Genomic DNA, 26737 nt, shown 5'->3' with positions numbered 1-26737 from the left:
CTTTCAGCCCCGTCAGGCTCTTATACAAGTTACGGGTGAGGAGTCCACAATAAGTGGGCAGCCATCAACAGTGGCCCGGAGAGGACTTTGGGTCCCCAATTTCAGTGACTTTGACCCTTGTTGACCTGGCTACAGAGAAGTGTCCACCAATTCTGTTATGTGTGACCCCTATAGCCCCTGGGTCACTTAGGTGGGCAATGAATCAGGTGTTCCCTGCACTATTGTTCACCTGTTTCATGAGTGGTCATTTTATCATTTATCTAGAAGGGTTAGGTGGGCCTGGAGTACATGATTTTAAATGTTCAGCCAAGGCAGAGAAGCTGGCCTCAGTCATGTCAAATGTGGGACCTGCTATGGCCAACGTCCCTTCCTTTTGGCCCAGAGCCCCCATATCAGGGCAGTAGACTCTGCTGGCCGATGTCTGGTCACATCAAGGTGGGACAGGGTGACCTTCAGCTTGAGCAAGTCACTGCATTCCTCCCAGCCCCAGTTTCTCTAATAAATACCAGGGGCGGTGAGTGTAACACACAAGGTGCTCCCCAAGTGTTCATTCCCACCCACAAATGTTAATGTTCTTCTCCTGATGTCTGGGTCATCCATGCCTTCTCAGTTTTCTTCTTTTTTTTAAATAATAAAAAAATTTTATTAGAGTATAATTGCTTTACAACGTTGTGTTAGCTTCTGCTATACAACAAAATGAATCAACTATATGTACACATATACACCCCTTCCCTCTCATTTTTCTTCTTTATTCCCCCATGGATGGCCATGGATCAGGCTGGACGTGAACTAGATGTTCAGTAAGTAATTGTTCTATGGCAGGAAAATGCATTGGTTGTTCCTTTCTTATATCCTTTTTGCAGCAGGTGACTCTCCAAAGGCGGAGAAGGTAATTTTCCTCTCTTCTCTTGCCTCTCTGAACAGATAAGGGCAGAGCGGGTCTGGACTTCTTTGCCTCTGGACATGTTGATGCTTTGGTGTTTCAGAGCCCAGAACTGAAACTGCCAGGAGTCTTAGGTCAGGGTCCCCAGAAGCAGACCCCAAGACAAGGATTTGGGACAATATGGGAAGCGATCCCTGGAGTCAGAGGTAGGGGAGTGAAGCGGGAGCAGGAAGGAAACCACTTGCCACCCCGGTCCCTCACTGGCCGCCTGGGAGATCGTGGGAAACACAGCTCTGCTTTGTCCGCCCCAGGGGCCAGGTGCTGGCGGACTTATCCCCCAAGTGCTATTCGTCATTGGTTGAAGTTGCTCCCAGGGCGTTGGCATCTGGGCACCTCTGGCCTGCCCTTGGGCCCTGCACACTTCTGCAGCTGGAGAAGTCCTCAGGCAGAGTGTCGGGGGCTTTGTAGGAAGATGCCGTTGGCTTCCCCAGAAAGGTGAGTTCTAGGGTGAGGAGTAGAGCACCTCCAGGGACCCAGCACCCAGAAGACAGTGCCACGTGGAGGGGGTTAAGCTCGGCTCTCTCTGAGGGGGGCAAGTAGAGGCTGGAGCCTGGGGTGTGACTTTAGGGGGTGAAGGGGAAGCTGGTGGCGGTGAGTGCATGCAAGGTGAGGATTAACATTCACTTTCATGGCAGGTCCTCTGAGCGAAGGCACAGATGTTGGGGACGGGACCCTAGGGTGTGTGACATTGGGGAGCAGCAGTGAACAAAGGCTGTGTCCAAGCTAGGCAGGAGGAGGTGACACCACCCATTTTAAATGGACCACATGATCAATGAGAATCTCAGTGGTGGTTGTGTTGACCCGAAGACCAGAGATATTTCCTCAAGTTTTCAGGACTGTGCAAATCCCACTGGCTTCTTGGGTGACCCTGGGGAAGAGAGGTTATCCCCAGTCATGAGTTATGTTGGGCATCTCACTGTCCTGCTAAGTCGGGGCTGAGAGCCAGACTGAACTTGAATTGAGAGAAAAGAAATTACAGTTGTCCCTCAGTATCTGAGGTGAGTGGGGGGATTATTTCCAGGGCCCTCTGCAGATACCAAGATCTGGGGATGCTCAAGTCCCTTATATAAAATGGTGTAGCATTTGCGTATAACCTACTGCACACTTGAAACACTGTGTACTTGAAATCATCTCTAGATTACTTATACTACCTAATACAATGTAAATGCTATGTAAATAGCTGCCAGCACGTGGCAAATTCAAGTGTTGCTTTTTGGAACTTTCTGGTTTTTTTTTTTAATCTGAATATTTGCTATCCGTGGTTGGTTGAATCTTCGGATCCGTGGATACCAAGGGCTGACTGTCACGTGGGCTTTGTTGCCCTTGAGTGTTGTGGAGCAAATGCAAACCTATTTCAGTGGTTGGACTGAATAAAGTTTTGAAATCAGAAAGGAGAGACGCCTGAAAGGTGAGCCCTTGTACTGAAATCCTGTGTGTCCAGCACAGACACAGGGAGAAAGGTCTTTTCTACAGCAAGTAAAAATAGCGTCAAGAGGCTGGAACACAGAGCAGAGAATGATTTTTAAGAGACTGAGACCCCCCAAAATGCCTCTTCATCTTTAAAGACTCACAGAGTGTGTTGAGTCATGGAGAAGATGACGAATAGGACTTGGGTCTTATGACGAAGTCTAGACATTCAGGGAGACTTTAAAACAGAGCAGGGGACTTCCCTGGTGGCGCAGTAGTTAAGAATCCGCCTGCCAATGCAGGGGACACAGGTTCGAGCCCTGGTCCGGGAAGATCCCACATGCCGTGGAGCAACTAAGTCCGTGCGCCACAACTACTGAGCCCGTGTGCCACAACTACTGAAGCCTGTGCACCTAGAGCCGGTGCTCTGCAACAAGAGAAGCCACCGCAATGAGAAGCCCGTGCACCACAACGAAGAGTAGCCCCTGCTCGCTGCAACTAGAGCAAGCCTGCACTCAGCAACGAAGACCCAACACAGCCAAAAATAAATAAATAAAATAAATTTATGAGAGCAGGACATCCTGTTCCTCAAAGGCAGCCTGTCACTTTGAGAGACAGCACAGGTGGCAAATGGAGACAGGTTCAAGAAAGGCTAGGAGGAAGTCACACCTGACTCAGGCAGGTGCGTTACTTGGGGAATTCAAAGACTGGGGCAACTGTGCCTGATGAAAGGACTCTCCTGACCTTCCCAAAACCACCATAGCCAGCGAAGCCATAGGGACGGGCAGGCCAGAGCGTGTGGGGTGGCAAACCATTGAGCTATCATTCTACATCCACGACGAAGATATCAGTGAATACATTGAAAACAAGGTACCAGTAACTCAGACGTCCACACCTGACAGAACGTACTGTGGTCCCACTTCTGTGGAAGCACACGGCACACTGGAGGGGAAATTAAAAACACCCAGAGTGCATCCACCTAATACACATGGAACAAATATTGTTAAACTATCGAAGGGACGCCACATTTACTTATAGCCTGTGTGGGGCATGCACATGCCTCAGGCCAGCCCTAAGGTAATAATTCTAACCTTTGAGTGATGGAGGAGGTGCCTTTATGAAATCAGGGTCTGAAAGGCATCCCTGATTCCACCAGAAGCACAGGGACCTCAGCTGCAGGGGGAGGTGAGAAGCAGTAGAGTCGGCAGGGGAGGGCGGGGAACACAGGCAGTTCTGTGTGGCAGGAAGTGCAAGTTGGAAGTTTCAGGACAGGAGTTGGAGACATAAACAAATGTCAGATCACGGTGGTTCCCTATAATTATAATGACCATATATTATTCTTTAAATTGGGACACTTTAAAAAAATTAAACATTTTGTTTTGATATAATTATAGATTCACATGCAGTTGTAAGAAATAATACAGAGAGGTCCTGAGTACCCTTTACCCAGTTTCCCCCAATGGTAATGTTTTGCAGAACTATAGTACAATGTCACAGACAGGAGATTGACATTGATACAGTGAAGATACAGAGCCTCACCACCAGGATCTCTGCAGCTGCACTTTTTAGCAACACCCAATTCTCTCCCACCTACTGTCTCTTTAACCCCTGGTAACCATTTTTCTATTTCTATGATTTTGTCATTTCAAGAGTGCTGTGTAAATGAAATCATACAGTACGTAACCTTTGGAATAGTTTTTTTCACTCAGCATCATTCTCTGAAGATTCATCCAGGTTGTCACACGTATCAATAGTTCATCCCTTTTTATTGCTGAGTAGTATTCCATGGTGTGGATGTGACACAGATTGTTTAACCACTCACCTGTTGAAGGACATTTGGATGGTTTCCAGTTTTCAATTCTTTGAGGACCCTCCATACTGTTCTCCACAGCGGCTGTACCAATTTACATTCCACTAACAGTGCACAAGCATTCCCTTTTCCCCGCATCCTTGCCAGTGGCGTTGTCCCTCATTTTTATTATATCCGTTCTGATAGGTGTGCAGTGATATTTCATTTTGGTTTCAATTTGTACTTCCCTAATGGCTAATGATGCTGAACACCTTTTCACGTGCTTATTTGCTGTTTGTATATCAGTAAAGTGTCTGTTCATGTCTTTTGCCCATTTTCCAACTGCATTGTGGTTTTTTCTTTTAACTTTTGAGTTTGAGTGTTCTTTATATATTCTAAATACTACCAGTCTTGCTGAATATGTGGTTTGCTAATATTTCTCTCACCCTGTAGCTTGTCTTTCTATCTTCCTTACTGAGCCTTTCATGGAACAAAAGTTTTAAATTTTACTTAAATCCAATTTATCATTTTTCCCTTTTATGGATCGTGCTTTTGGTGTCAGGTCTAAGAACTTTTTGCCTAGCCTTAGATCCAAATGAGACGCATCGGGAGCAAATAGAAATAACAGGAACAAACCACAACTGTACAGGGTGTCTGGTTACACTGTGTACATGTCGTGATAAATAGCTGTACTTAATCTTGTAGGTAAAGGAAAGTAACAAGATGAGATTTAGGTAGAAATGGATTGGCAGGGCTGAAACTGGAGGAGTGAGCCCCTTAAGGAGGGGCTTTTAAAATTCAAAGAACCCAGAAGGTCAGGGTGGGAAGAAGCCTCAGAAATCATCAAGTCCAACCTTCTCAATATATGGATGAAGACACTGGGGCACCAGTGACGTGTACCCCCATCAGCAGATTCTTAATCACAAATCATGGAAACCTTCAGTGGAGGAGTTGAGAATTCAGGCCACTGGGGATCTTGTTAAAATGCACATTTTGATTCAGTAGGTCTGGGGTGGGGCCTGAGAGTCTGCATTTCTAATGATTTCTCAGGTGATGCCTGTCCTGCTGGCCCATGTAGCAAAGTTTAGAGAACATTAAATAGCTCTCAGAATTACCAGGTGAGTCAGAAAACCAGGGAAAGTGGCTTCAGGTCAGGAATAATGCTCGGATCACACGAGAAAGTAGGAACAGGCACTGCGGGGCCCTGCTGGCACTGAGACCCACACTGCTGCCACCCTTGCTGAGTGGATCCCATGGGGGCCCGTTTCTTCACATCATGAGCTTCAGAATCACAGGCTGGCATGGGGCATCTGACTGGCAGAGTGGGGTTCAGGCTGGTCTCTCGCTGCAAGGGAAGCTGGGAAAGGGAGCTCCCCTAGTCCAGCTGGCCTAACCCATACAGTGGGGTATCCCCAAGCTCAGTTCAAAGGGGATAGACAGCCAGAAAGAACGACAGTTGTCCACTACATCCCTCTCTTGGGGACAAAGTCTACAATCTCCTAACAACCAATAAGGTTTAAAGTGCTGAAATCTGGGAGGCAGAACACATTAACTCAAGCATGTGAGGACCAATAATAATTTTTTATTCCTCTACCTATTAAAGAAATGAGCGGATATTTATTGTCTACTATGAGCAAAGCACTGAGGGGAAAATATCCTGTGTTTATATTTCCATCTCGTCAGGAACTAGGTTCCAAATATCTCTGCAAGTTTCTTCAGGCTTATGACTTTTCTCTGACCTGCAGAAATCACGGAATGGCCTCTCTTCAGGAAAGAGACGTTTCCCTGGCATCCATGATCCCTTTGAACCTCTGTTCAGATTTCAATTCATTTGCACTAAATTGTTAAACTCCATTTGCTTATTTTACCAGCAGGCTCATGGCACATTCTTCTTCATACAGAGGGGAGAATGGGCTGTCTTTCTGGAACATTCCAAAGCATAGTTGAATGATGATGATCTTACAACAATCAGAGAGAGATATGACACACCACAGATGGAAAAAGCCTCAAGATGTTCAAAGCTTGCAAAGTAACAAACGATGGAAAGGAAGGAAGATAGAAGTTGTATTTGCTAACAGATGGTCAGTATGAAAATCTGCAATCCTAATTCAAATATGCAGATATGTACATTTATGAAGAAAACTGGAAATGGTAACTAAAAGAGTAAGTCTGTAAGATTTTTTCTTCTTATTTAAATCTCATTGAAAAGATAATTGTCTAAACAACAAAAACAAACCACAATGGCTTTTGGGGGTTATAATATATATATAAGTAAAATATATGACAACAAAATCAAGAAGGCTAGGATGGGTGAAATGAAAGCATAGATTGTAAGGTTCTTATACAATATGAGTAGTGAATAAAACATCTCTTGAAAGTATAACATGATAAGTTAAAGAGGTATAAACCTTAAAGCAAACTACTAACATAACAAAACAAAGAGCTATAGCTTATAAGTCAACAAAGGAAATAAAATGAAGCATAAACAATACTCAGTTCATCCAAAAGAAGGCAGAAAAAGAATAAAAAGGGAACACAGAACAGATGGGACATGAACTCCCTTTTTTTTAAAAAAAGTATTTGTTTTAGGCAGTATAAAGTTGGGTCTTGCTTTTTTATCCACGTAGAAAAATCCAGGCACAGATGACTTGACTGATGAATTCTGCGAAACATTTAAGGAAGAAATAATATCATTTCTACCCAAACTTTTCTAGAAAATTGAAACGGAGGGAATCCTTTCCAACTCATTCTACGAGGTCAGTATTACTCTGACACCAAAACCAGACAAAAGACATTACAAGAAAAGAAAACCACAGACTATATCCATCACTAAATTGATGCAAAAATTCAAAACAAAATGTTAGCTGATCAAATCCAACAATGTGTAAAAAGGAATTATACATCACCGGTGAGTTTATTCCAGGAGCAGGGCTGCTTTAACATGTGTCAGCTGATCAATACAATTTATCATATTAATGAACTAAAAAAGAAAAACCCTACAATCATCTCAAATATGGAGAAAAACACTTGACAAAATCCAACATCCATTCCAGACAAAAACTCACAGCAAATAGCAGTTCTTCTAAAGGAAACTTCTTCAAATTGTTGAACCACATTTATGAAAAACCTAGAGCTAACATCTTAGTTAAAGGAGAAAGACTGACTACTTAAGATCAGGAGCAAAACAAGAATGTCTGCTCTCACTGCTTCTCTTCAACATTGTACTGGTGGGTCTAGCCGATGAAAATAAGGCAAGGAAAAGAAATAAAAGACATTCAGACTGCTAATAAAGAAGAAGAGCCATCCTTATTTGCAGGCAGCATGATCTATTATGTAAAAAATCTGATGAAATCTACAAAAAAGACACTGGAACTAATAAATGAGTGTAGCAATGTTGCAGGATACAAGAACACACACATATACACAAATCAATTGTATTTCTATATACTAGCAACCAATGGTCCAAAGTAGGAAATATTTTTTAAAATGTACAACAGCAACAACAAATAATACTTAGAGGTGAATCTCACAAAATTTGTGCAAGACTTATCCACTAAAACTACTAATCACTAAAATTGATGACTGATTAAAAAAAAAACAAAACTACTAATCACTTCTGAGAGAAATTAAAGAAGACCTAAGTAAATAGAGAAATACATGTTTTACACAAGTTGGAAGACTTAATATTGTTAAGATATCATTTCTTCCCCAATTGATCTATAGATTCAATGCAATCCCTATTGAAATCCAAGCAAATTTTCTTTTGGAGAGGAATTGACAAGCTGATTCTAAAAGGTATGTGTAAGTACAGAAGACTGAGGATAGCCAAAATAAATTTCATAAAGGACAAAGTTGGATGACTAATGCTAACTGATTTCATGACTTATTATAAAGCTGCAGTAGTCAAGACTGTGTATTACTGGCATCAAGACAGACAAATAGATCAATAGAACAGAATAAAGAGTCCAGAAAAAGTCCACACATATACAGACAACTGAGTTTTTACAAACGTGCAAAAGCAATTAGGTGGAGAAATGTTAGCCTTTTCAATAAACAGTGCTGGGACATTTGGGTATCTCTATGCAATAGCATGACTTTCATCAATGTCTTACAGAAAACACAAAAATTAACTCAAAGTGGATCAAAATCTCAAAGCAAAACCTAAAACTATAAAACTTGTAGAAGAAAACATAGGAGAAAATCTTTGTGAGCTTGGGTAAAGCAAAGATTTCTTTAATAAGACACCAAAAGCACAGTCTATAACAGAACAAATGAATGATTTGGACTTCACTGAAATTAAAGATACCTGCTCTTAAAGGACCCTGCTAAGAGAATGAAAAGACAAGCTACACACTGGGAGAAAATAAAGCATACATCCGAAAAAGGATATCAGATGCAGAATATGTAAAGAACTCTCAAAATTTAATAATATAAAACAAGCCACTTAAAAATGGACAAAATATTTAACAGATATTTTAGCAAAGAAGATATATTGGTGGTAAATAAGCATATGAAAAGATACTTAACAGCATTAGTCATTAGGATCTGGAAATTAAAACCTCAGTGAAATACCACTTCACACCTAAACTTATAAAAAAGCTGATCCTATCAAATGTTGGCAAGGATGTGAAGGAACTAGAACTCTGACATACTGGGAAAGTAAAATGACACAACTTTGGAAACAATATGGCAATTTCTTAAAAAGTTAAACATACACCTACCATATGATCCAGCATTCTACTCCTAGGTATTTACCCAAGAGAAAAGAAAGCACATGCCCACACATGAATATTCATAGCAGCTTTATTTGTAATAACCCCAATCTAGAAGCGACTCAAATGTCCATCAGTGGTGAATGGATAAACAAATTGTGGTGTATCTATCCAATGGAATGCTACTCAGCAGTGAAAAGGAATGAACTACAGCAGCACATAAAGATATGGACGTTTCATAAAATAATTACCCTAAATGAAAGAACCTAGATTAAAAAAAAAGAGCACATAAAAATCAAATATGTTCATTAGTGATCAAAAAATGAAAATAACAGGCTATTAAACTCCAAGTTTAGACTCCAGTCAGTGAAGAAGACATTGATGATAGGAAATGATTAGTGACATGGAGATCAGATGAGGGGATTTTATTTTCATTTTCAAATGCTGATGAGAAATGGCAAGTTGATTTCAACAATCAGAATCTCCCTGATTATTAACTCATGTGATCAGATGTAAATGTCCATCCTTCCAAATCAGTTCACCTGCAGAGAATCCGTTCTTTTTATTATTACGGACAATTTTAAACAATGAATAGAATGAACAGTATAATAAACTCTCATGTTCCCATTACTCAGCTTCAAAAATTTTCAATTCATCACCTATCTTGTTTCATCTATGTGTCTCCACCCACCCCCTGTGCCTGCAGCTCCCAACATATGCTATTTCATCTGGAAATATTTGTTTGTGTTCCTACAAGAAGAGGATTATTTTCAGTCTCTGTTTCAGATTTCTAGTAATTCAGAATGAGTGCTGGCAACTTCATCTGAAAATCTTGGAGGGGTTGGGGATGAATATTGATCACATTGACTAACCTGCCAAGAGATTTTTTTTTCTTTTTTTTAAAAATAAATTTATTTATGTATTTATTTTTATTTATTTATTTATTTATTTATTTATTTATTTATTTATTTATTTATTTATTTATTTATGGCTTCATTGGGTCTTCGTTGCTGCGTGCAGGCTTTCTTTAGTTGCGTCGAGCAGGGGTTACTCTTCGTTGCGGTGTGCGGGCTTCTCATTGCGGCGCTTCTCTTGTTGCGGAGCACGGGCTCTAGGCGTGCGGGCTTCAGTAGTTGTGGCTCGCGGGCTCTAGAGCGCAGGCTCAGTAGTTGTGGTGCACGGGCTTAGTTGCTCCGCGGCATGTGGGATCTTCCCAGACCAGGGCTCGAACCCGTGTCCCCTGCATTGGCAGGCGGATTCTTAACCACTGCGCCACCAGGGAAGCCAAAGATTTTTCTTAAGAAAATTTTAAAATAAAAGATTTATCTTCTCTGTTTACAAAAAGAAGAAGAAAAAGTTGCCTTTTCTGTAGCTAGCAGGCAGTGATATCTTATTAGACTCTATGTGAAAATCCCAGGAGCTGTTGTGTAATGTGACCGTTATCCAGGAAAGCAATGTGCATTTTTACATGGAAATGTGAAATTCTAGAGCATATTCCCTGTGGGCAATGAGGCTTCTAAGGGCATCCACACTTGCTTTACAGGCGGCTACTTGATATGGGAAATCACCGAACAGATGTTGTGCTCCTGTGAGTTCTTCTGAGACATCAGCTCCCTGGAGATGATTTCACAAGACAATGAGATTCTTTGTTCTTCAAAACCTTCAAATCTCTCAGCCCCCTTTTCTTTTTTCTTTTTCTTTTTCTCTTTTTTTTTTTTTTCTGCTGTGGAACCATCTCCCTTCTCAGATGCAATAGCTCTACTAGTTGCTGCCAAGGGAAATACTGCATTGAATCCAAAGTATTTCTAGTGGGAAGGAAATAACTTTGAAAACAGAAATATTAGGGATACAGCTTCTTCCCTTTTTTTTTTGCATTTAGATATGTTATTCATAAAAGAAGTACATGAATCCTTAGCACATAGCTTGATGGATTTTTACATATGTACGTATTCATGTAACTGTCACCTGGATACAAATGTGGAACTTTTCTAGGACCCCAGCAAGCTTCCTCATGTATATTCCCAAGATCAATAACACACCCCCTGCCCCCTCCAAAGCAACACTCTTCTGACTTCTACAGTCAGAGCTCGGTTTTGTCTGTTCTTGAACTCACCTAAATGGAGTTTTGTATTCTCTTATGTCTAGCTTCTTTTAGTCAACATTGTCATGAGATTCATCCATACTGTGTGTAGCAGTAGTTCATTCCTCTTCAAAAAAAAATTATTATGTACTATTCCATTGTATGAATATTGCCCCAATGTATTTATCTATTCTCCTGTTGATGGATATTTGGGTTGTTTCCAGTTTGGGCCTGTTAGGAATAGTAATGCACACCCTGGTCAGTTATGTGTATGGTAACCATCTTCCCCCAGACTATGCCCTTGCCTTTTCACTTTCTAATGTGTCTTTTGATGAAGAAGTTATTAATTTTAATGAAGTTCAATATATTTAGCTTTTTCTTTATGGTTACCGCATTGTGTGCGCTGCTAAAGAAGCCTTGCTTACCCCAAGGACATGAAGATTTTTTCCTATGTTTTCTTCTAGAAGATTTTGTTGTTGTTGTTGTTTTACATTTCATGTTTAGGTCTATAATCACTTTCAATTTAATTTTTGTCTGTGACATGAGATAGGGGAAAACTTGTATTTTTCCACCTGGATACACAATTGACAGAGCAATACTCGTTGAAAAGACCATCTTTCTCCCACTGAATTCCAGTAACACAATTTGACGATGTAAGCATGGTCTATTCTATTCTATTAGTCTAGTCTAGTCTAGTCTAGTCTAGTCTGTTCATTGGTCTATTTGTTTATCCTTAGGCAAATCAAACTATCTTAATTATTATATCTTTATAGTAAGTCTCAGTATCTGGTAATAATAAGTTCTCCTACTTTGCTTTTCTTTTTTTAGATTGTTTATAATTATTTTAAGTCCTTTATGTTTCCAAATGAATTTAGAATCAACTTGTCAATTTCCACAACACAACTCAGAAAAATTTTATTGTTATTGTATTGACTCTATAGATATTTGGGGAAGAATTGACATCTTAACAATATTGAACCTTTCAATGGACATGGTATATCTCTCCATTTATTTAGACCTTCTTCAGTGTCTCTTGACAATGTTTTGTAGTTTTCAGTGTAGAGGTCCTGCACATCCTTCATTAGATTTTCTTATTTTTGTTACTGTAAATGGCACTGTTTTATACTTCATTTTCTAATTGTTGCTAGTATGTAGACATACAATTTTTAAAAATTGACCTTGCATCCAATGACCTTTCTAAATTCTTTTATTAGTTCTCAAATCTTCTGTAGATTCATTTCTATGTATACAATGATGTCATCTGCAAATAATGTGGGTTTCATTTCTTCTCTTACAATTTTTAATATCTTGTAATTTCTTGTTCTTTTCTTATTGAACTGCCTAGATTTCCAATATAATGTTGCATAGAAATAGTGAGAGTGGACAGTCTTTCTTGTTTGTCAGCTAAGAGGAAAGCATTCAATAATTTATCATTAAGTGTCATATTAGCTACAGGTGTTTTATAGATTTCCTTTACTAGATTAAGAATGTTCCCCTCTTCTTAGTTTTCTGAAAGTTTTTTTTTTAAATCATAAACAAGTATTGCATTTTAGCAAATGCTTTTACTATATCTGAGATGATAATGTTTTTTCTCTTTTACTTGGTCACTATGATGAATTGCATCACTTTTTGATTTTTAAATCAACTCGTGAAACAAACTGACTTTCATCATGATAAACCTTTTTATACACCCCTGGATTTGCTTTGCATTTTCTTTAAGATCTTGCATTTCTATTTTGAGTAGTATCTGGAAATGTTACGTGCATCGTGAGTGCTCAAGAGTGGCATAAACTTCTGATTGTGCCTGGGTCAGACTCTGGGTCATTGCTGGAAGGGCTTCATCCAGGCGTGGTTTCCTCACTCCTGTCTACTCTAAACCACTCCTGTCTACTCTAAATCTCACTCCTGTCTACTCTAACCTCATCACTCTGCAAGGGGCACTTCAGGAAAAAGACCATTTTAATCTTAGGCCAGTCAAAATGTGCTCACATTTGGTGGATCAGAATGGCACTGGGGTAATTCCAATCCCGGCAGTCTGGTGGCATCCTGGAGCTGGCTCATAGTGGCTTGCAACAGCTGGTGGTTAAAATTTCAGGAATTTTGAAAGATGGTTATTGATTACAACAATTATTAAAAATAAATTATATAAACTTGCAATTAAGTAAGTCATATTTTTAAAAGGTAATAAATACCCTAAACTCATCACTTTTAATTATATTGCTATCATCTTTGTCCTATGGGTAATTACATTTATTGTATGTATATTGTGGAAATACTACAAAGGATTGATCACTGATCATCTTTTCCCAACTCTGTATTTAGTGACATCACGTTGGAGCTTGAAATCAGCCGTGGTGGGAGTATCTACATTATGGAAAACAGCAAACACTACAAATCAGGGTTTTTAATTTTTCCCCAGAGAGCTGGTTGTTAAACTTTTGCAAGCCCACCACTGTAGCAACTTCCCCATCTGCTCCCTACGTCTTTTCCCTGTTTGGCAACATCCAGCATACTCTATATTTACCAGCTTACTTGGTTTTGTACTTTTCCTACTAGAAGATAAATTCCATGAGGGTGGAGAGTTTTGTTTGTTTTCTTCACTATAGTATCCTTAGCACCACCCGCAGTGCCTGGCACATGGCAGGCCTGGATACACAGCCGCTGAATGAATGAACGAATGGATGAGTGAATGAATGGATGGCGAGTGTCCTCCCATCTACCCCTGCCTAACTCCTGCAGGCGCCCAGTCATCAAGCCCCAAGGATGTGGGCCTTCTGCACTGGCTCCCTCTTCCCCAGCCCCTACTCCCAAGGGTCCCTGGGACCAACAGTCTTGTCCTCGATTTCCCCACCTCTACTTTCACCTGCGTGCTAAGTCCCCTTCCACAGACCCTCCGGGAAGGCTGTACAAAGATACAGACTACCCCTCATCATTCCCGCCTCAAGCCTGCTGTGATTCCTGCAACAGCATTTAAGAAATCTAGTCCAGGCCCTGCCCCTGCTGCTTCTCGTTACTCAGAAGGATATCATTTTGACGGTAGCCTAAGGCTCCTTGGAGATGCTTCAGCTGTTTGTCATCTGATGTTCAGGTGGGAGAGGCAGAGGGGTGGGCTTCAAAAGCACCCCCAACACACACATCTGGAACACACTGGCTTTTATCTATTTCACTAAAGTTTTGGATCTTTGCAACTGTGTTTGAAAAAAGAATTTTGCAGATCTCTAGGATAAAGTCTATGGACTGTTCTCTTGACACCCATAGATCCACATTCTTCCTTCTCTGCCCTGCTCTGTAGGACTTCTAAGGACAACACCAATCAGGTTCCCTTGCCTGCTGTGCTCCCTGGGGTTTCAACCAATGGGGAGGCATGGATGGAGATGGGAGGAGGGACAAGAGATGGGTCAGAGTATTTATGCCCCGGCTCCCTCCTTGCCAGACGGTGGTTGGCACAGGCTGTGTCCCTCCATCTAAGGCCATAGCTCTCTTCCAGCTGCAGGTCCCCTTTTTCCAGTTACCGTTCCCCTCTTTTAGCCCTCTGAACCTAGTGACGTAACAACTTTCCCCTCCCACTGATGCAGGGTGCTTCATTCTCAATGGTTGGATTCCCTGAGCCCTGCCCACACCTGTGTGTGCAGCCCTTTTATTAACTCTCCTCAGCCTCCCTTTTGAGTGTGCTGGCTGTGTCCTGGAACCCCGACCCCTTCCAAGCCCTTATCCCTGAGTGTGACTTACAAGCCCTCATTCTGCATCACTGCGCCCTGCCTCCACACAGCTCGTCCTCCATCACCTGGGCGTTCCCTACCACACTCTGAGCCCTTTCCCACCTCCACGCATTGCTTCTGCTGGGCCTTCTCTCCACTGGGCCCCTTGCTCACACCGTCAGCAGGCACTGGGCTTTGCACCCACCAATTTGCGTGTCAGTCCCTCTGCTGGGGTGTGGGGTGCCCCTGGCGGCAGGAGCAAGACACCCCTTGGGGCTGGCACAAAGCCTGGCGCACAGCCAGTTGTTGACTCAAAGTGATGACTGAATGGCAACTTTTCCTTTCAAATGCCATCCCTGTGCAGCAGATCATTAGCATATTATCTCTGCTGGATGGAAAAATCACCAGGCACGGGGACAGTATAACTGAGGCCTCTGTGCCAGTTGGAAGAAATGGCACTCACCCTGATTCTCCCACACAGGCTGGTGGGCTGGGCGCTCAACCAATGCCAGGGATCCTCAGGAAAAGAGTCTTATTTGTTGCATAGACAAAGCAGGTAAGGACACGGTTGCCAAGCCAGAGTTGGCTTGTCACTGGCTTATTTACTCCCAAAACCCATCAAGAAAGTGGAGGCGGCATCATTATTATTGGCCAAATTTATCATCTTGCTTAAGGAAGCAAAGTTTGGAAATATTAGGAACCAAACCACTCTTACAGCCAAGTCTCACTGTCTCAAATTCTTCTATTCAAAACCAAATCATCTTCAGTCTGTCCCATACCTTTTATTCTACAGTTATTCTGATGGACCATGGCAATGCTCTCTGAGACATTCTCCACACACCTCCAGCCCCACAGGACAGGAGCGGGTGGGGCTAGAATCAATCTATCCTGAATTGTGCAGCATCAGGGCAGAAGTGGCTGGTCCTTCCTCCCTGGTTCTGGAGAGCAACCAGGTCAACATCACTAAAGGAAGGAAGAAGGTTGGGAAGGACTCCCTGCCTTTGGACTTAATCACATTGGTGACAAGCACCATTCAATATCTTCTCCTCCTTGAGAATTCTGGGTGGGCTGGGGCAGCTTTCTCTAGTCTATGATATACAGTTGGCCCTTCGTATTCACTACCTCTGCATCCTCCGATTCAACCAACCAGATCGATCTGCGGTTGGTTGAATCCGCAGATGTGGAACCTGTGGATACCGAGGGCCAACCGCACTATGCCATTTTATACTATAAGGAACTTGAGCATCTGAGGATTCTGGTATCCCTGGGGCATCCTGGAACCAATCCCTCATGAATACCGAGGGACGGCTGTACCTTCTAACATCAACCGTGTTTTCACTGAGATGACGTAATTCAGCACCTTATCTAGGGGAGCTCAACCCTGGCTGCACATTGGACTCAGCTGGAGAGCTTTAAAAACTATCAAAGCAGGGACCCCAACCCCCAGAGGTCTTGATTCAGTTGGTCTGGGGAAGGACCTGGCCCCTGGGAGGTTTTACAAAGTTCCTCAAAGGGGTTCTAATGTGCAGCCAGGCTTGCCTAATCATATCATCCAGCTCATTAACAGGAGGACCCAAGAATTCTTGTCTTCGTGCTCAAGTTCACCGTCTAACCACAGGTCATCTTTGGTGTCTGGGCACAGATCCTGGGTGTCTATGAGCTCCTTGGACATCAGTGGCTGAGCATGTGAGATATTTCAAGTCAAGTCCAGAACTCTCAGACTCCCCTCCTGAAGCCTCCCTTGGTTGGGGTATGCGTGTGTGTGCTTGTGCGTGTGTGCGTGCGTGTGTGTGCGTGTGTGTGTGTGTTTACCAGCTGATGTATGTCCTGGTAATAGTCCAGAGAGGCGAATGCAGAAGTCTTGATCCAGACCCAGACAGTTAACGCCCAGACAGTTAACGCCTGATGTGACTTGGGAGGGGGGGACCCAAGGGTGGATCACAAAACAGAGGCCCTTCTCAAGGGGCTGTCACTGCTCAGCCTCTGCCAGCATCGCCGTCAAGGAATGTGTGCTTGGTCTTACCGCACCTCCCTAATTTTCAAGAGGAGTCAGAGGCTTCTGGATTTTCTGTTCAATTACTTGACTTTTCTGAGTTGAGCTCAATTTTATTAAACCACACACACACACACACACACACACACACACACACACACACTCTAAGTAGGACAACAAAACACATCTGCAGTCTGGGGTGGGACCCAGGGCCCCAGAACTAGAGGGAACAGCAGACCAGCTCCTCGTGTTTTGGATTAAAAGTGGAGATTTCCACTCCTTGTCAAGGACCTGAAGAGCAATGCCGCAGAGTCTCCTGTCCGTTTGCCGAGGCACAGATGTGCCTTCTGTTGCAGCCAGGTCCCGGGGAGCGGGCACAGCTGTCCTGGCGCAGATCAATCGCCACGTAACTGTGCTACTTGCCACCTGCTGCCCTTTTGGCTGTAACATCGTGAGGTGATGAAATCTGTTTCTTCGTGAAAGACAGCCCCCTAAAGTAGCCAGCGGCATGGCATGAATGATGATGGGGAGAAAGCCAGGGAAGGAGGGACGGCTTTGATCCAGAAACTGGGAATGTGACATTGGGGTAAAGTGTGAACGGGGGGGACTCAGCAGGGCTCAGATCTGTGGGGGAACCGGGCTCACCATATGCTCTTCTGCAGACCATTAAAAAGCGATTAGCAGGACTGTTTCAGCAGGTGCCGCTGTCAGGAACCTCAGAGAAGATGCCGGGGATGGGAGGGTCTGGGGCTGGGTGATGATGGGCACTGGCCCTGGAGGGTCATGAGGTGTCCAGGATGTCCGCCAGGGAAAGGCCATCAGTGTTTGTGTGTGTGTGTGTGTGTGTGTGTGAGGGTACTGATACACAAGGAACCCTGGACGTACGTTGCACATACATAGGCAAACTGAACAGGAGCCTGGGCAGAGTGCAGCGCAGGGCTTCTGACCTCAGCTCAGCTCATCGGGGCACAGAACTCCCCGCTTTGAGCAGGATGGGACAGCTGGAAGTTCCCCCTACTGAGAGAGCCCTCCACCACTGCCTCTCACGTGTTTCGCTCCCTCTTGTTTTTTCAGAACTCAGCATCTCCCCAGAGGCCTTCCTTGATCACCCTCAGTAATGGGGTCCCTCTGCCCCCTGCTCTTAGCCCCCGGCCTAGCTCATCTCTTCCCTCTGACGTCATCTCACAGTTGTTTTCTTCTGAGTCATCATCTCCCCCTTAGAACGTGAGCTCCAGAAGGGCAGGGCCACATCTCCCTCTTGTCCCCAGGCAGCGCTGGGCGCGTGCAAATGCCCAACGATACCCGTGGAATGGCCAGGGAGTCAGAGGCGTGGTGCCCCGGAGGATCCAGCAGGAATTCCTCTCTGCCCCCAGGATTTTCCTTGCAGGTTTCATGGGCACCCCAGCTATAAAGGGGGTATCTTCTCATTCCCTGCCGCCGCCAGGCCTTCGCTGAGTCCATGTGTCTGGCCCCAGGGCTGTGTGGGTAAAATGGGCACATGTCCTACTGCCCCAAGGCTCACAGCCTACTGAGCAGATGAGGCCACAGGGCAGAGAGGGGCTCCATTCCAAGTGTTTGGGTGAGGGTCCTGGGTGCCTGTAGAGGTGTCATTAGCCCAGGAGGCGTGGAGCTGGCTCTCAGAGCAGGCAGAGTTTGGTGGGTGGTGAGGGAGGGCTTCCTGGAGGAGGGTGGAGTGAGGACCGGGAGGGCACTGCTGGGGGGAGGCAATTGCATAAGCAAGGCGGATGCAGCCAAGCTGGAAAGCTGGTGCTGAAACTGGGACGCTATGAGTTGGGAGAGGAAGGGTCCTCATCCACTGGCCACCTGTAGGGTTCAGCCCCTACACTGTGTAGAAGAGGAGGTGACTTATCCAAGGTCACAGCATATATAAAGCTGGGACTCAAACCCAGGCCTCCTGACCCTGAAGCCTGAGCCCGCACCTATGCAGGAAGCTGCCCTTCCACAGCCCAAACCTGCCTGAGGCTGAGCCCAGGTCAGAGTTCAGAGTGGTGGAGGACACAGCCCCTGGGGGCAGATGCAGCATGTCTGGTTCCTTTGGTCTGTTCTCACCAAGGTTGTCTTCCCTTAAAAAGCGGGTGTGTGGGCTTCCCTGGTGGCGCAGTGGTTGAGAATCTGCCTGCCAATGCAGGGGACACGGGTTCGAGCCCTGGTCTGGGAGGATCCCACATGCCGCGGAGCAACTAGGCCCGTGAGCCACAATTACTGAGCCTGCGCGTCTGGAGCTTGTGCTCCGCGACAAGAGAGGCCGCGATAGTGAGAGGCCCGCGCACCGCGATGAAGAGTGGCCCCCGCTTGCTGCAACTGGAGAAAGCCCTCGCACAGAAACGAAGACCCAACACAGCCATAAATAAATAAATAAATAAATTTAAAATAAATGTGATTTGAATAAAAAAAAATATAAAATCTGGTTTAAAAAAAAAAAAAAAAGCGGGTGTGAAAAGTGCTTCTTCCTCCAGGAAGCCCTCCCTTCAGGCCCTATCTTCCCCAACCCCTTCGTGAGCTCCCTCTCACTTTATTAGGCTGTGCCGTAAACGTCTCCGCTGGAGATGGGATAGATCTGCTTGAGCTCTGGGTCCTCAGAGGTTGGCACAGTGTGTGTCGGTGGCCTGTACTACTGAGTGGATACTGCACTAGTCCTGACCTAGACCCCAGCCTGAACTGGCTCCTCACCTCACACACTCACCCTTCAGCAACTTGCACTGCTCCTTGGTGACACCATGCACTTCCAAAGTCGCATCCAGCCCCACCTCTGGGTCACTTTGCTGGCCCTTAGGGTTTACCCTGCTTGATCCTCTGCCCCCTAAAGAGCCACCCTGTGGACATCACGGCCCTGGCATCAATAATTTGGCCTGTTTTTCCACCAAGGAAGCTAGCATTATACGGCCCCAGGCCCCAGGCCCATTCTCTCCGCCGGGGCAGGCCTCTGTAAAATGACTAGAGTCTGGGATTACATGGGGACAACCAGACAGAAGAGACGGGGAGTGCCTGGAGAGAGATGCACAATCCTGCCTTCTGAAGGTCTGGCAGCCAGGTTGATAGAAGACTCCCTCCCGGTCCCTTCCCAAAGAGCACTGAATAAACTGAAGGACTGAATGCCAAACTTTATTAGAAACGCTCTTCATTCATCGAATTCACATTGAAGTGGCAGGGGGCAGTGCCGTCTGGGGCTCTGGTGTCCCGCTGCTGTGACAATTTCCAGTTAAAAATCAGTCTGGGCAGAGAGTGTTGGAAACGCGAGAGATGCCTGGTGGTGGCAGCGGCGGCAGCAGCATTTTTCCCGGGGGACGACAGGCTGGGGCGGGCGGAGAAGATGCGTCACATCCACCCTTCCAGTTACAAAGCTGCCCCCATGGCCCCAAGCTGATAAATAAGCAGCACATCACACACACACACACACACACACACACACACACACACACACACACGTGCAACAGAAACAAACTCGTACAAGTCTCCTCAAGTGAAAAAATAATTCGCTCAAATAAAGCTTTGTGGCAGCCAGGCTGCATCCTGAATGGACGGTTGCCTGGAGACCCTCAGCCCCCCAGGAAGGCTCCCCAGCCCGAGGACATCACCCCCGTGGGTGTCACAAGGCCCCCAATTTCCCCATTAGCACCTTTGGACTAAGTACTGCCCTCACCACACTCTTTTAAAATGCGACGCTACTTAAAACAATAATAATAAAGGATACGCTCATTCCTTGGGGTGAATTTGTCAGACTCAGCTTCCCTGAATAGAGGTGCCCTGGGCATCCAGAGACTGGGGGTCCGGGTGGGGAAGGACGGCGAGAGAGAGGGGAAGTAAACAACGTTCAGAGAGGTAAGCTGGGAGGTGTCTCAACACTGTTTTGTCCACTTGCCAATTCCGCAGCTGGGCATCCCTAGGTAACAGTCTCTCAAAGGGGTGCAAAGTCCTAAAGTGTCATGACAATCCTGCTGCCCTGGGAAAGGTGGGGAACCAGAGGGGCACGGGCATCAAGCTGCTTTCACCATGCATTATTCAGAGGCAATGTTCTCCCGGAGCTGGCCAGTTTTCCCCTGGCCCTGTCTGCAGCGGGGCACACAACAGAAAGTCTCCTGCCCAAATGTTTTATTCATTCTCTTGGATAAGGAAACAGGCTCTCGGATCAATACCGGTGGCCGCTTGGCTGCTGTGTCCTGCTCAGCGGGCAGGATCTCCACCCAGCGCAGGCTTCGGGCTCTTCCCGGCTTCCAAGGAGGTGTCTGACTTGGAAGGGCTGCTTCCAAGGCAGCAAATACTGTTGGCAACAGACATTTCATTTTCAAAGTTGGGAAGATGTCCTGGCCTTTCAAAGAAGTGAATGTCCTGGGAAACCAGGGTGAGGAGGGAGACTCCTTCCTGATGTACAGTGTGACCGTGAAGCGACAGGCCTGGGGCTGTGGGTGCCCTCCGCTGCCCCTCCGTCCCCGGCTCACTGGTACTGCAGATAGTTTTTGAGAGATTGAGGCAGCGGCAGGGAGCCGATGTCCTGTAGGCGCTGGCGGCCCAGGGCCAGGCGGATGCATCTCCGGCACAGGTCCATCAACGGCAGGGGCTCGGCTACAACGAGAGGGAAGAGAGTTAGAGTCTCACCAGAGCGGTCCCTACACCTCTCACCCCTACCCACCGCCTGCTCACCCCCTGAGCACCTGCTCCTGAGCTGCCCTTCAGGGCCCCAGTTTCCTCAGAGATGCTTTCTCTGGTTATAGTAGCTGAAGGCTTAGAGCAGTGTCTTTCAAATTGTGGGATGCAACCAACCCGACTAAGTACACATGGAATCAATTCATTAGGTGGTGACCAGTGATTTAAAAAAAAAAGAAAAAAGAAAAGAAAGGAAAGAAGAAACAGAGAGCAATGCCCCCAGCAAGGGGTGAATACTGCTCCACGAAAGCTCTGTCTCTGATGTAAGTGTTCAGTGTGTCTCAATGTAAAAAATACTTTTCACTGCAGGTCGTGATAAAATGAGAGACGCTGACCTAGGGTGGATCTGCAGGGGGCTTCCTCTTAGAAACAAGTGAGGTGGCGGGGGCTGTTTGAAATGCCCTTGAACCCTCAAACTTCTCCTCTAGCCTCTTTTGATGGTGAGTGGAAGAATGCATTTTCTTCAAATGTCCAGTTCTAGAAAAAATTCGTGAATTAGAGTTCATAAGCCATGGAACCTCTGGACATAGGACTGAGGTTTAGTTAGGTTTACTGCAGACATACTTATGAAGCTCTTATTCTCTTCCGGACCCTCTAATTGGACTCTGGGGATACAGAGATAATTAAGCCAAGGCCAATGGCAGCCCTGGGTGTGAAGGAAGGCTCGAGGTCTGGAAGTTTAAATATGTGAATAATTGTAGTGGAGTGTAACATATGCAATAATTCTTAAATGCACAAGGACAGAAACTGAGAAGTTCCTATATGGAAGAGTTGTTTGAAAGCTTCCAAGAGAGGATACGGGAAAGGGGTTTTGAAGGGTGAATAGGAGTTTTATGTGATGTGAGGTTGGGGAGGGTATTCTAGGCAGAGAGAACAGGTAAAAGCATGGAGGCATAAGACAGGACAGGCTGGGAGGTCTGGAGGGAGAGGAATGGTGCTGATCAGCTGGATCTGGAATGAAGAGGGTGGTGGTCACATGTTGTTTCATGTGACTTCTGCAGCCCTAGTTTCCCCAAACCCACAGGAACATGCTAGAGGCCTGATGCTGCATCTTAGCACTTGTTTTTTTGTCAACAGAACAAGTGATGTTTTAAAAGCATTCTATAACGTGCTAAGATACAATAAAACTGTAAGTGGTAAACACTAACACAAGAGTTGTGAGAGGAATAATTCATCACAAGGGAAGGTTGTTGAGAGTGCATTTTATAGGAATTTTCGTTTACTGGAGCTGCAGAGTTAATGAGGAGAGCCATTAAAATCAAACCTGGACTTGGCTGGTGCGTTGGAAGCCACGCACAAGAGCGTACCCAGCCCTCCTTCACACGGGGCGAGGCTGCATATCCTCGTGGAGTGTTGGTGGTTTTAAACACTCCCACCTCCGTATCCTCTTTTGATCCTCATACAAACCCTTGAAGTTAGCTAGGGAGGCCTGGGCATCCCCTCTTTCCCAGGCCTAGAAAGCAGATTACTCACCCCGAGTCTTGCGGTCACATGGTCACCATGCCTAGGCCAACACCTGACACCCCCCTCGAGGTGTCCCCATCTCTCCCCTAGCAATGCCCCTGCACCCAGCTCTCCTCTCACTGTCTCCCACCTGGTTCTCATACAAGCTTCGCACAGTCCCCCAAATTATGCCTCTGTGAACCCCTTTCCCTGCCTCCCCACCCGAATCTTCCCATCCTTGACATCTTGACCTGCCCACTGCAAGTTCCCATGATTTCCTTTTAGTTCCTATAGCACTAATGCTTGCTGCCTGTGCCACTGGACGCTGGGGAGAAAAAAACCTTAAAAGCCTTATTTAATGATCAATTGCTACTTATTTACCAGGCAACATGAGAGATGAAATATAATTGTAGCTACTGTTTATTGAAGACATATTATGTGGCCAGGTGCTGTGCTAAGCTCTTTATCTGTACCAACTCACGTGAATGTATGTATCAAACTCATATCACAGTTACCTCTTAGGGGTGGATGGAGCTAGAGTCTGTCATACAGTGTGAAGTAAGTCAGAAAGAGAAAAACAAGTACTGTATGCTAATGCATATATATGGAATCTAAAAAAACGGTACTGATGAACCTAGTGGCAGGGCAGGAATAAAGATGCAGACGTAGAGAATGGACTTGAGGACACGGTGGGGGGGAGGGGAAGCTGGGACGAAGTGAGAGAGTAACGTTGACATATATATACTACCAAATGTAAAACAGATAGCTAGTGGGAAGCAGCTGCATAGCACAGGGAGATCAGCTCGATGCCTAGTGACGACCTAGAGGGATGGGATAGGGAGGGTAGGAGGGAGGCTCAAGAGGGAGGGGATAGGGGGATATATATATACATATAGCTGATTCACTTTGTTGTATAGCAGAAACTAACACAACATTGTAAAGCAATTATACTCCAATAAAGATGTAAAAAAAAATAAAAATAAAAAGGTAATACAGTTAAAAAAAAAAATTACCTCTTAGGGTAGGAACTATTATTATCCCCATTTTAAGGAGGAAGAAACAGAAACACAGAGTGGGTAAGTCACTTGCCCAAGGACACACAGCTGGTAAATGGCAAAGCTGGGAGTTGGACCCAGGCAGCCGGAAACTGGAGACTGTCTTATTTTTAGCCATATTTATTGAGCATCTGTTCTGTCTCTTTGCTACGTTAGGTTTACAGTTAAGTCCCCTACATATGAACAAGTTCCGTTCCGAGAGTGCGTTCATAAGTCCAATTTGATCGTTAAGTCCAACAAAGTTAGCCTAGGTACCCAACTAGCACAATCAGCTATATAGTACTGTACTGTAATAGGTTTATAATACTTTTCACACAAATAATACATAAAAAAGAAAAAATAAATAAGCAAACATTTTTCATCTTACAGTACAGTACCTTGAAAAGTACAGTAGTACAGTACAACAGCTGGCATACAGGGGCTGGCATCGAGTGAACAGGCAAGAAGAGTTACTGACTGGAGAAGGGAGAGGAGGTGGGAGATGGTAGAGGTGAAGGGTCATCAGCAATAGGAGACGGAGGGCAAGCTGCAATTTCACTCACGCCTGACGTTGATGGCACAGGTTCTGGTTCCTTGCTGGATTCAATTCTATCTACCATCTTGAAAAAATGGTCCAGTGATATCTGGGTAGTAGCTCTTTTTTTCTCGTCATAGATGACACAGCAGCACTGGATTGCATTCTGCACGGCTGCTGCAACCTCTGTGTAGCTTTTTACATCCGGTTCTGTGCCTCAGAGACTAACAGTGCCTCCTCAAATAAAGAAAATCCCCTTGCCATTTCCTGCATCGTGAATCTCTTCGGTTCTTCAGTTACTTTTTCTTCCTCTTGTCTCTCTTAGTCCTTTCTCTGGGACGAAGAGAATTCAAGAAATTCCTGGGCAGCTACCATATCTGCACTCGCTGCCTTGCCACTTACTTTTACCTTGTGAAGGTTGTCTCTAGCCTTGAACCGATGAAACCAGCCATGGCTGGCATTAAAAGATGCACCCTCTGATTCTTCGCCGTGTTTCTTCTTCAAGTCTTCATAAAGGCTTTTAGCTTTCTCTTGAATCAGCATTAAGCTGAGCAGGACTCAACGCTGACGCTGATACTGCAACCATACGCTGAGAAGTTTCTCATTTCCTCCATCACTTTTCCACACTTCTTCAATATCACTGTCGACATCATCAGCACAGCAGACTTCACATGCTCCATTATCTTGTACTTGTTCTTTAGAATCGTGCCGATGGTTGAACCATTCATGTTATAAGAACGAGTGACGTCTAGCCATCTTTTTGCCTCACTCCACTCTCTCAATTATTTTCACTTTTGTTTCCATCATTATCGCTTGGCACTTCTTAGCAGTACCAGCTACAACACCGCCACTTTTACGCTTGCTTCCGGACATCCTGGGCTTGAAATAAAGATACTGTACTACTGTACTCTAGACAGTACTGTACACAAAAGCACAACCACTTGTAGAGGATGCATGCACGTGACAATGTACGCCAGACACGTGGACTAACTTACGTGATTGGACATGCGAATGAATGTTCGCATCTTTGAAAGTTCGCAACTTGAAGGTTCGTATGTAGGGGACTTACTGTATCTCATTTAGAGATGACTGTGTGTAGGGGACTTATGCATCTCATTTAGAGATGCCTACTTCAGAGAAAAGGAAACAGGCTCAGAGGTGAAGGGGCTTGTCCAGAATCACACAGCCCAAAAGCCTACAGGTGGAGCTTCACGGTGCCTCCCTTAAACACCATGCAATAATGGAAGATCGCCTGAAGGTATGAAGCGAAGGAGAGGGTCACCTGTCTCCCAGGCTCACGCAGTTCCCAGGCTCTTACTCTGGCTCCGACCGCTTTCCAGTTCACCAGTGCCCACCTCTCCTGCTGTGAGGTCTGCACCCACCTAAATGGGCCGCCCTGCCACCAAGATGCCTTTTCTGCTCTCATGCCCACCCATTTCAACGTGGACCCGGTCAGCCACTTTCCCTTTTTTCATGGCCATCAGACCCCTCTCCTCTGGCACATCCCAGGGATCTTCCGAAATTTGGAGTCCCTGATTTCCAGCTCCAGCTCTGCCAGCTGCAAGTTTGTGCCTTTGTGAAGGGTACTCTGAGTGCTTGTTTCTTCATTTGTAAAATGGACCAACAATCCCCAGCCTGGGCCTGTCACAGGGGGATGGCCCAGAAACCATCCGTTAAATGAACGAATTGACTTGCTTCTTTGGGGCGTGTCTTCTACAGTTGTTTCAAGCTATTGAAATAAATTGCTCTTAACTGACAAGGTTGCTGTCTGAGTTCCCACTCTCCTGTAAACCCCTTGAGAACAGGGCAGGTCTCAATTGACAGGAGGCTTGTGGTGAGAGTTAAACGAGTTAGAGAGTAGAAAGCACTTGGCACAGTGACCAGCACATAGTAGGTGTCCGACATTCAGCACTTCTAGCTATCTCGTCCCCATCCAGGCATTTGTTCGGTCACCCTTTGTGAGGATGAGCTTGGGCAGGGCTGTTAATGAGGTCGGGTCTGCTAGGAGGCTAGCAGTTCTTTCTCTAAACGTCGGGAGATGGGCTCGCATTCTGCATCGGGAAAATTTTGAGCTGTTAACGTTTGAGAATCATTGCCAGGGCTTAAGAACTTTTGTAATCACTTTAAAGCTCTAGGCACATACTAGGTCCTCAATGTCCAAAATGCTAAGCCTGGTCAGCAAACTCAATTCCCTGTGTGTTCCCTGCCCAGGTAGGTGCTGAAGAGAAGGAAAAAGCTCTGTTTCCATTCATTCCTCTGCAGTCACTGAAATCACTCCAGAGCCCAAACTCCAAAGGAAGCGAGGGAGGGGGGAGGGGCTGGAGTTCAGAGCACACCTTTAGCTCTAAATGTGAAATATAAACCATCTTTCCCGGGGCTTCCCTGGTGGCACAGTGGTTAAGAATCCGCCTGCCAATGCAGGGGACACGGGTATGATCCCT

General features: G+C 45.2%; 1 protein-coding gene across 1 annotated transcript in view; it reads right to left on the bottom strand.

The window, feature by feature from the left end:
• Positions 1-21068: 21068 nt before the first annotated feature.
• The window catches only part of SPSB4 (splA/ryanodine receptor domain and SOCS box containing 4), a 61034-nt gene continuing 55365 nt past the window's right edge, over positions 21069-26737 (bottom strand). Inside the window, exon 2 of the mRNA XM_068547338.1 lies at positions 21069-21203. Within this exon, the coding sequence (XP_068403439.1) occupies positions 21076-21203 (128 nt within the window). The 3' untranslated portion in view covers positions 21069-21075. The remainder of the gene's footprint in view (positions 21204-26737) is intronic.

Source organism: Eschrichtius robustus, chromosome 6 (genome assembly GCF_028021215.1).
Source record: "Eschrichtius robustus isolate mEscRob2 chromosome 6, mEscRob2.pri, whole genome shotgun sequence".
Lineage (NCBI taxonomy): Eukaryota > Metazoa > Chordata > Mammalia > Artiodactyla > Eschrichtiidae > Eschrichtius > Eschrichtius robustus.
The sequence above is the reverse complement of the archived record's forward strand: the minus strand, read 5'-3'. Positions and strand labels throughout refer to the sequence as shown.